We start from the raw sequence: 10,732 nt of genomic DNA, 5'->3' as shown, positions 1-10,732 counted from the left end.
ATCAATAATCTTCACTGTTACATTTAACAAATTTAATGCATCATTACTGAATAAATGTATTGTAAACTTGCAAAAACAAATTGTACTGACCCAAACTTTTAAAAAGATTTTAACATTCCAAGTTGTATAAATAAACATTAGTTCAAATATTACAAAGACTGCATTTATAAATCAACATTAACCCAGATTAATAAATTAAAAATGTTGTTCATGACACCTAATTCATTAACTAATGTTAACAAATTGAACCTTACGCTAAGGATTTAATGTGTTAATTTGACTGTGTTGCTTATGAAACTGCTCTAAACACATAGAAAGAAGAGTCCTCATGGGGTTTTATACGGAGGTTCTGTTGTGTAACAAAATATAAGACATGGATCATTTAAATTTGAATTCAGATGATTACAAAAATGGAAAAGTTTTCCCAATTATTTTGTGATGGTCTCCCTACATTGGTCAGAAAGATTATCAGTTGAGAAACGTTACGATCTAAATAGGAAGGCAAGACACACTTAGATTAAACATCTTAGGTTTTTTATGTGCATGGACACAATCAGCATGATGGACATGATTCGTTCACATGTATATGGTTCACTTTGTCTCACATTATCAGCAAAAAACCCATCTTTCAGAACCCAATCAACATATCCTGTCAAGGCTGCTGACCCATATAAAATGCATCTCAGTGCACTGCTGGTGTACAAATTTGTTATTCAGAAGTCCGCTGATGTGTAGAGTATGTGGGTGAAACGTGAGAGCGTGGGAGGGCACAGAATTAAGTGTCCAATTAAACATATAGTGAAACAGAAGAACATCTAATGAACAGCCTTCTAGCCCAACTTTCAGATTACATGTGAAAAAAAAAAAATAATAATAATTATGAATTGATATTGCAAACAGGCATGCACTGCAGGTTGGTCTTCATTGTCAGTGAGTTCAGTGATCTCAAGATGACTATCTATAGTACTCTAGATTTGTCTCTTATCTACGTCAAGATCAGGAAGTTTGAGGCTTTCTCACCAGCCTATATAAATAGAAGATTAGATGCAGGGCTCAGACACTTGCTGGACCAGCTCTGAAGAGCCATCAGGGAACTTACATTTTTATTCAGAAGATGCAGCTCTCATCGGTGAGTTTGTCACACCAATTAATTAAACTCTAATGATGTTGTTGTTTTTTATTTTAGGCAAGTGTAAGCAAGAAATAATCTACTTGAATTTGAAATTTGACTTGCAGGACAAAAGTTTGCAAAGGCTTGCTCTTGTTGATTCTGAATCTTTTGTTGAACTTTTGGGATTTGCACCCATTCATTTTTCTGAGTGAAGACGTTTCACTTTAACTGACACTGAATTCAACAACCCAGTATAGGCTATCTCAACAGAAATGTCATTGTCGTAAAATGTCTAAAGTGACCTAAAAAAAAATTTAATTTACCTAAATTTTGTTTAGGTAAATTAACAATATGAACGCAAACCATTCAACCACTCTTGGTCTCCATCTCCTCAGGTTTTCAGAGCTGTGCTGCAGCTTTACCTGCTTGCCCTGTTACTAAATGGTGCTTCTTCTGAGAAAAAGTCTAAAAGAAAAAGAAAACCGAAGTGTCAAAAGAAAGGAAAGTGGGTAACCTTGGATCCATCTCTGAACCTCTCAACGAATGTCCCCCTGTCTCCAAGCAGATCTTTGTCACCATGGACATACGAGTGAGTCTTTGATCTGATAAATCGTTACAGTTGTTCACTTTAATCTCATATGTGTGATATGCAGAGGATCTTGTGTATCAAATACATGAATTGTAACAATTTGGGGTTGTTTTGAGTAGTTTGGCTAATCTTACTTTTTTATAACGGAATTTTTATAAATCTTTCAATTCAGAGAATCCTATGACAATTCACGAATCCCATCCAAAATCTCTGAGGCAAAATGTGAAAAAACAGGCTGTTTAACCAAAGATGGTGAGGAAGACCTGGGACTGGAATCTAAACCCATCTACTACCAGATCAACGTCTTGAAGAGAGTGAAGAAAAAAAATGCTACGCACTACACCCTTCAGCTGGAGACTAAAATAATTAGTCTAGGCTGTACATGCGTTCTACCCATCGTTGTGCCTCAGAATTAGCTCTGTACTCTTACTGTATTATATCTATATTGTTGTATTAATCTGCTTATAGGTACAGCAAACTTCTGTGCCACTCTTTTGATCAGCTTTATATTTATTATCTTGATTAATAAAATATATTGTAACATTTTCTTTTTAGTTTTGCTTTATAATAGTCTGTTTGAGTGCAATAACTGTATGAATGATACATGTTAAAATGCAAAAAACCCCGAAAATCTTTGGTTTAGTTAAGAGAAGCATTTATTTGACTTGAACTAGAGAATTTAGTCATCTGGAAATTACAAACACAGGGAGCATTTACATTCCATTTTCTCAGCAAATCTGGTCGATTAACAACAATTCTCATCATTGCACATAGAACGGCTCTTTTTTGATGCTGCAGACACCAACATCAAACTCCTTTGTCTTCGTATAGAACGAGTAAAATAAATGACTAGAATAAAGCTCAGTGACATGCCAAAGCAAAGTGCACCGTTCATATCTAAAACCATTTCCCAAATCCAAAGAGGATCTTTTTCTCACACCTGAGTGATATCATTCTTCATTTCTGAGATGCCACTATGTGTTTTCCTACTGATGAGCATCATAATACAAATATAATGATAGAAAAAAAGCTAAATGTGCTTCTGAGTTGTGCTTAAAGTGTCACTGTGCTCCACTTTGAATGTATCTGAGAGGGTTGTGAGCTTTCGGATTTATAGGCATCTAGAATGTTCTAATCTAATATTCATTTGATCATATTTTTACCTCACATCGTCACAACAGGAAATGTGATAGATAAACCTCTAGCCACCCGATTACTGATGCTTAATAATGTATATTGTATAGGCATGCCTGAGGTTCTATGAAACCCTACTGATTATTGAATATTAATATCAAACGATAATTAAAGAAGCATGAGCCAAAGCCTCAGTAGATGGCACATGTTTTGGGAAAAATATCCTTTTGTGGTACTGCTATTAGTGAAGAGTGACTTTAAGATGTAGTTTATGTTAACATATTCATCTGTACTGGTTATGGAGGTTATAAAAAGCATCTATTCATCAATATTTCTTCCTGTCCTCTTTATGTAATTTCTAAAGATCGGTTTGGTATATTCATTCTTTTTCTCTGAAGCAACGTTCTGGGCTCTACCAAGTAACGTACTCTTTGTGCACCTTGCATTGTCATCTAGACAATATCTTTCTGTTTTTAATAATATTAAGTAGTTTTGATGTTGTTAAACCCCACAAAAGCTTGGTGTGTTGCAAATTGTCATTATCAATGTCCAATATGTTCCCTTTTTTGAGATGTATTGGCTACCGCTTGCTATATTTTCTCTTCACTGGTTTGATCTCCCTTGACTATAGTCAAAGCAGTCTTCTACCGGCAGGCCTCCTCTTTCAGCTCTTTGTTCTTCCTCACCTCCTCTGCGTGTTTGTCCTAAATAGACACACAAAAGAAAACTTACTCCACCTGTGTTCATGCATGTGTTAGTGTGCCTGAGGGAAGCTAAATACAGCGGCATAAACAAACTGGAGAAACAATCCACCCCTTTCTAATGCAATATTCATACTCATTCTATAATTAGACTGGGAAGGGACTCAGATGCACAAACGCCAGGAACCCACTGAATGTGTAATTGTCACAAAAATTCGGGACACTTTATTATTATGATTATTTTATAATCTATAAATAGTTTTAAACATAATATTATAATTTAATTGAAATAGAATAGTAATTTAAATATAATAATATAATATATATTTTAAATATAATGTTTTATATTTTGTTCTATATATTATAAATACTTATACATATATCTTTAGAGAAATTATTACTTTTATTCAGTAGATGCATTAAATTGAACAAAATAGACATTTATAATGTTTTTTAATTTTTTTACATTTTTTTTTATTTTTTTAATGAAATTAAAAATGTTTCTTGAGCAGTAAACCATGTGACACTTAAGACTGGAGTAATGGAAAATTCACAGGAATAAGTTAAAACCTGTTATTTTAAATGCCAATAATATTTCAAAATATTACTATTTTTACTATGTACTAGTTCTATTTTTTATATTTTTACTATTTTTATTATTTTACAATAAAAAAGCAGCCTTGGTGAGCAAATATTATTTTTACTATTAACTACTACTATTTTTAAAAACATTTTTACTAAAAAAATTTAAAAAAGGCAGCCTTGGTAAGCGTAAGATACGTTAAACTTTTTTTTTTTTTTCAAATCCTATAAAACCCAAACTTTGGATTGGTATTGAATTTATATGAAAAATTATATGTATGAAGGTAAAAGAAAAAAAAAAGTTTCCATATTTGATTGTAGGCCTAATTATATTTTTTAAAAGTAACAACGTTCTTAGTAAAGTTGAATGTTTTAGCTATGCATAGTCAAATGAAATACATTTTCATTAGAAATAATCTTTAAATTATTTATTTTTATTGTTTAAAAAATAAAGCAATTCACATTGACTAAGTGCTGTAATAAAGTACTTTACATCCCTTTCAGTTAGTTCGTACCTTTTCCTGTAGTCTCTCCAGCATGGCGGCAAGCAAAGCCTCGCGGTTCTCTTTGTTGGCCTCCATCTTCTGCTCCAACTTTTCTTTAGCATATTTAATGAAGTTGTTGTTCTCCTCAAAGGCCTTCTGGATGACCTCTCTCTCATGCTCCCTCTTCTCTGCAAGATGCTTTAACATCTCAGCCTCCTGAAACTGGAGAGAAGAATACTGTTTCAGCATCAAAATCAGACCAAAGAGAGGGATGGTTTGGGTGTAAATTCCAACCTTCCGCCTCTCCTCAGCGGCTTCCAGTTTCTTCTGGATCTCCTCCAGAGAGGGGTCCTTACGCTGGGGCATAGATGTGTTAAGCTCAGGCACGCCGTCAAAAGAGGGGGGTTTCAGGATCACCTCAAATGCTTGGCCTGAGGCCCGCTTGTTCAGCTCGATGACCTCCATATCTTTGATCACACACCAGCTGAGATCCACTGCATCTTCAAGAATGAGCACACATTGAGTACTGTGTGAATCTGTATTATATTTATGCTCACTGTATTATAGTGGTAGAGATGTGTCTTTAAAGTATAAATACCAATAAGTAATGTTTTATTATTTACCCTCAGCCTTGTATGTGGGATTTTCTGCAGGGTTTGAGTTGATGCAGGAGCACAAAAGTGACACTAGAGGGAGCTCCTTCACCTTGTCTCGATATGCTGTGTGGCGAAACGTCAGGTAAGTACAAAATACCTTGTAAACATGAACAAACGCTTGCATTCTGTCAAAGATCTTGATCATGCTTGGTTTACATGCAGAAAATTAGACAATTTAAAAGTAATTAACTCATTTAAAGCAGCTGTAGGCGATTTTTAACATAAAATGTCTCAAATAAATTAATCGGGTCAAGTAAAGCTCTCATACAATATTTCGAACAACAGAGCAAGATTATGGGTTCGATTCCCATGGAACTGAATACAATTATCTTGAATAGAATGTAAATTGCTTAGGATAAAAGCGTCTGTGAAATGCTTAAATGTAAACAGAACAGAATCTTTTTGATCGCTTTTTGTGGGCTAATAAAACGCGCATTAGCCAAGTAGAAAAATTTAAGGCGGCTCTTTCACAAAATCAACCAATGATGTGATTATTGGGGTGGAACTATATGTTTGCTTGACCAATGGGAGTTTGGGGGAGTGTTTAGGAAACCTGTTTGGAAACAAGTTCATTTCAATACATTTTGTATAGAATGTAAAAAATATGCTTAAAAATAATGCATGATATTTGTTTCTCTGGAGATAGGCTAAAAAACAGAACCTGCTGAGCTCTCTCTTGGACATATTATTATATTTGTACAAAATTCGCAAACAAAACATACTTTTTGAAATTATATTATACAAGTTCATCATGATATAATATTGATATAAAATGTAAAATGTGTTCCTCCTATTTCTAAAACTCTTGTGTTAACATTTCAGCTGAAGTACAAGAGAAAAAAATCATGGCCTGCAGGGGGGCCTTCAAATATTGAATTTGATAATGGAGGCTTTGGTGTTTGGGAATCAGGGAGGACTTTTGTAGCTTACCTGCCAAGGTCATGTTTATGCAGTATTGTGTGTAGTTTACAACTCTTTACTCTGTCCTGTTTAGAGAGAGAAAGAGAGGATTAGGAAAGTGTGTGTGCGTGTGTGTTTAGTCCTGCACAAGGATAAAACACTTTGGCCTAGTAAATGTTTTGAAACATAAGAATTATTAACTGTTAATTAAAATAATACAGTACATTTAAAAAAAGGTCAAATGCAGATCCATTGTGCATGAGATGTCTGAAAGGAGCTTGTTGTGTTGTGATGTGGCGGGACACTTGGTGAGAGAGGAGCATGAATTCAGATGAGGAGCAGCAGGGAGTGTCACGCACAATCTCTGTATTATTACTCTGCCTCAAAGCTGCCACTTATCAGAATACAAAACAATTTTAGAAAACAATAAACATTAAACATTACATAAATCCTAAAACCATGAGCAAAACTGACATATAACCTTATGGAGAGACACCACAAAGAGAAAAGCATTGCCCTGCCCTGTTCATACATCAACACACACTACTTTATCCAAACACCTGCATGTATAGGTGTTTTTTTTGTTTGTTTTTTACTGCATTTCAGTTACTGTATTTGTAACTATATTCTCACATCTCTGTTACAAAACAAACCGATACGACAGCTTTACATAATCGTTGCCCCAAATGGAAAATACCCATAATGTCAGGCTAAACACATGTAAAAATCCACTCTCAAATGACTACATTAATACAAAACACAATAATAAGTAATAAAGTCCAACCCTAATCACTGCAGTCAGTGCTTATGTGTGCGAAATGTTGTTTACCGACTCTTGCCTTGGAATGACATAATCTAGTGCACTCTTGAATTATGTCATCTTTTAACACCGCTGCGTATACACACAGATTCAGATACATTTGCAATACATTCCCATTTTCATGCATATAAAGTTGCTTCGCATACATTATAGATGGCAGACAGAACACTGAGTTCCCTCTAGACCTCTGGTACGGCACATTTAGTCTTAACTCAAAGGTAACCTTTTTCATTTGAATAATCAATGCAAGTCAAATCACAAAAACATCAGAGCAAAGCAAGTCTCCTCTCTTTTGATTTTGTGATGCCCACACTTACCTTTTCTCCTTGATGAGGTATTGTCCCTATCTCCCCCCTCTCTCTCTTTCTGTCTCTTTCTCTCTCCCTGGTATCCTCTTTTTCACCTCCCTCTCTTTTGCTCTGTGCCTGCTGCTCCTCGGATACAAGAGCTCAGCAGCATCAGCAGCAGCACCCCTCCTACCGCATGACATCATCTTCTAGTGCTGCTATTGGACGAGGTGAGTGGCAGAGCGCGGTGGGCCAGCTTCTCCATCACTGTGAAGGACGGGGGGTGGTAACTCTTTGTGCTTTACTGCAGGTGTCCATGCAAAATAGAGGACGGGTGTTTTCCAACACATACTGTAGATGACAAAAAGAATTACAAAAGACAGGGATTAGAATTTACTTTACTATAATATCAAAAATAATTGTACAATAATATTAAGAAATATTAGTAATAATAATACAACAAAAGCAAAAACAAAACTGTATAACAAAACTATAAATTACATTTTATCTTTTTAAAATATATTATATCCCCTGATTCTGGATACGTGGTTTGGAGAATGTATTTATATTTGATTATATTATGACAAATAATAAAAATATGAAAAAAATAAAAATTGATTTAGAACAGACGTTGCTCTACTGTACTTTATCCTGTATTTTTCCTAAATAAATTATACCTCCACCTGTGGTTTATAGAAAAGTGTTAATATAATATAATATAATATAATATATTATACAAATGTATATTATATATTAATATGTTAATTATATATATATCTGGATAAGTGGTTTGGATTATAAATATATAATTATATTATATTATATTATATTATATTATATTATATTATATTATATCCTGTATTTTCATAATGCACAAACTGCAAGTGTCACATTTGTGAAGCACCACTTCTGCTACAGAACTCCATAGCCATACTACAGTATATGATGTCACCCAGATATCTGTCCACAAAGAATGCAACAAGAGAAGAAGACAAAAAATGAAGGGATGTCAGGAAGCTAGAAGGTCTAAATACATTTATTAGGGAATGATGGACTCAAGCAAGGGGTGTGTCTCTGTACTGTACTGCAATTTAATACAAGCCAAATTGCTCTGACAGGAAAAAGAACGATCTTTAGTCAGCCAGTGCTCCTGATCTAATGACTGAAACACTGACTGGAAAGAGAGAGGGACATCATCACAATAAGAGATGTGATGATATAATTTAGGCATCAGTGCAATGCTGCTAATCATTTGTAAAGAAATATGTTGTATTAATTAGACAAAGTCAAAACAAAAGCTTTTTTACAAGTGGTCTCAGACTTCCAGACCCGAATATCTTCACAACATGCCACACCACTTAGAATCTGGACCCCAGAGACTCATGTGATTCTGCATGTGTCTCCAGGTGCTGTCTGTGTATTGATCTTAGGGGAAGGGAAAAGTGGAAGCATAATGAATAAAAACCCTAATTAAATCCCACTGAGGTGTGATAGAAATTAGACGGTTACTGGAAGCACAGTCTCGCTCTCTCAGCACTGCACACATTCACTGTAAATTATTTGGGATTAAAAACACCTGCTCTTTTGTATTGAAATATTCAATATTCTGCCCACTACTGTACATTTCAGCCTATTAAAAACATATCAACACACTCCTCTTATGGTTAACTCCAAAACAAAGCATGACTCACTAAGGTAGAGCTGTGAGTGAATATGTAATCTGACATCATCCCGTGCCTTTTGATGACTTCACCCACATATATTGATTCTACTTGACCAATTAGATAGCATCTTTTAATCCAATTGCAGTGGCTTTCAGTAAATAATGACATTTTTTATTGTTTACAATTTTCATAGTCAGCCAAACCACATTTCTCTGACCTACTTCAAAACTCTACTCAGCCTGGTAATTTCTTCTGGTTAGGATGTTTTTCTTTTTCTTTTTTAAACATTTCTGTTTGTCTGCAGTGTTTAGGTTGAGATCCCTAATCAGAGAAATGACACCGGTGATGTAATGGGACTGGACAGCAGTGGACATGGAGTGAGAGAGAAAGGGAGGGAGAAAGACTGATAGGATAAGATTAAAGGGCAGGAAATAGATTTTTATTTCCTTAGAGATTTGTAATTAAAACGGGGGGATGTTAATGCATACTAAATGTGACTTTTCTTTTGATCTTTACCCAGGCTTCGGCTTTATGCAAAGCTGGAGACTATGAACGCGAAGAGTATTTGCAAAAAAACATTTGAAATACGCCAACTATAATAAATTCTGGAACTCTATAGAGGCCTTTCGCACAAAATGCTTTTTTTTTTTGAAAAATGTGAGACAAAAAACTGTCTCAAGACATTTTTATAGCTATTTATGATAACAATACACACTACAACTATAATGATAAGTGCAACGGTCAAATGCATCCATCTAGTGTGTGCTTACAGGAAAACAATGCAAAAGTAGTGCAGTGGAATGGAAAAATGAGTTATGTGTGAATAGCCACTAGGACATTTTTACACTACTAACCATCCCCTCCATCCCATGTTTTTACCACTCTTGGACCTGTTGACATGCCAGATGCTCTCTTCTCTCGTCTCAGGCTTGTTGCCATGGACACAGTCTTGCAGCATCGACAACTGTCTGGAAATTATTGACAGCTTTGAATTATTGGCAGCTTTGCTACAGAGTTTTAAATCGAGTCTGAAATCACGAAACCGACCGGAAACTTTTCAAAGGTAATTCTGGGGCCAACACAAACATCAGCATATTTGTTTCAGTTGCGGTTGAACCCAATGTACGGTAATAATGAAAAATAAAAAAAACAAACTGATTTAAAAGGTCACATATAGGCCTGGACTTTATTAAATCTGAGCCATTTACTTTAAGAGTGGTTAACCTCAGATAAAGTGGAATTCTTTGCTTTTTCTACTATCCCTGTTCTGCAAATATGAAGGTAATTTCAGAATCAGAATCAGAATGAGCTTTATTGCCAGGTATGTTTACACAGGAATTTGTTTTAGTGACAGAAGCTCCACAGTGCAACAGAATGACAGTGACAAGACAGGACACAGATAATAAAAGAATAATATAAAAATATACAAAATAGACAATGCCCAATAAATTGTATGTACAGGTATGATATGTGCAAATTTGAAATGTAAATAAGTATGTGTGTTAAATAAATAATGTATACTAGTGTTGTGTGTTCCACGATTATTGTTAAGTGTTCATGAGATGGATTGCCTGAGGAAAAAAACTGTTCCTGTGTCTGGTTGTTCTGGTGCTCAGTGCTCTGTAGCGTCGACCAGATGGCAACAGTTCAAAGAGGGAGTGTGCTGGATGTGAGGGGTCCAGAGTGATTTTGCTAGCCCTTTTGCTCACTCTGGATGAGTACAGTTCTTGGAGAGAAGGGAGGGTCGTACCAGTGTTGCGACAAAGCAGTGTTGCTTTCTGTTGCGACAAAGCAGAATTTCCA

The 10,732-nt window shown here is 35.1% G+C and overlaps 2 protein-coding genes across 2 annotated transcripts; one reads left to right on the top strand and one right to left on the bottom strand.

Moving 5' to 3' along the window:
* Nucleotides 1-1,114: 1,114 nt before the first annotated feature.
* On the top strand, nt 1,115-2,180 carry il17a/f3 (interleukin 17a/f3). The gene is made up of 3 exons (XM_016499288.1): nt 1,115-1,129; nt 1,507-1,700; nt 1,873-2,180. Exons 1-3 carry the CDS (start codon nt 1,115-1,117, stop codon nt 2,114-2,116), a joined length of 453 nt encoding a protein of 150 aa, XP_016354774.1. The 3' UTR covers nt 2,117-2,180.
* Nucleotides 2,181-2,338: 158 nt separating this feature from the next.
* Nucleotides 2,339-7,390, bottom strand: LOC107698365 (stathmin-4-like). The gene is made up of 6 exons (XM_016499336.1): nt 7,296-7,390; nt 6,189-6,244; nt 5,226-5,321; nt 4,897-5,102; nt 4,633-4,824; nt 2,339-3,538 (listed from the first exon to the last, which is right to left on the bottom strand). The coding sequence occupies exons 2-6, from the start codon at nt 6,199-6,201 to the stop codon at nt 3,479-3,481; spliced, it is 567 nt and encodes a 188-aa protein (XP_016354822.1). The 5' UTR covers nt 6,202-6,244; nt 7,296-7,390; the 3' UTR covers nt 2,339-3,478.
* Between the last annotated feature and the right edge of the window lie 3,342 nt (nt 7,391-10,732).

This window comes from Sinocyclocheilus anshuiensis, unplaced genomic scaffold (genome assembly GCF_001515605.1).
Source record: "Sinocyclocheilus anshuiensis isolate Anshui unplaced genomic scaffold, SAMN03320099.WGS_v1.1 scaffold1746, whole genome shotgun sequence".
Taxonomy (NCBI): Eukaryota; Metazoa; Chordata; class Actinopteri; order Cypriniformes; family Cyprinidae; genus Sinocyclocheilus; species Sinocyclocheilus anshuiensis.
The sequence above is the reverse complement of the archived record's forward strand: the minus strand, read 5'-3'. Positions and strand labels throughout refer to the sequence as shown.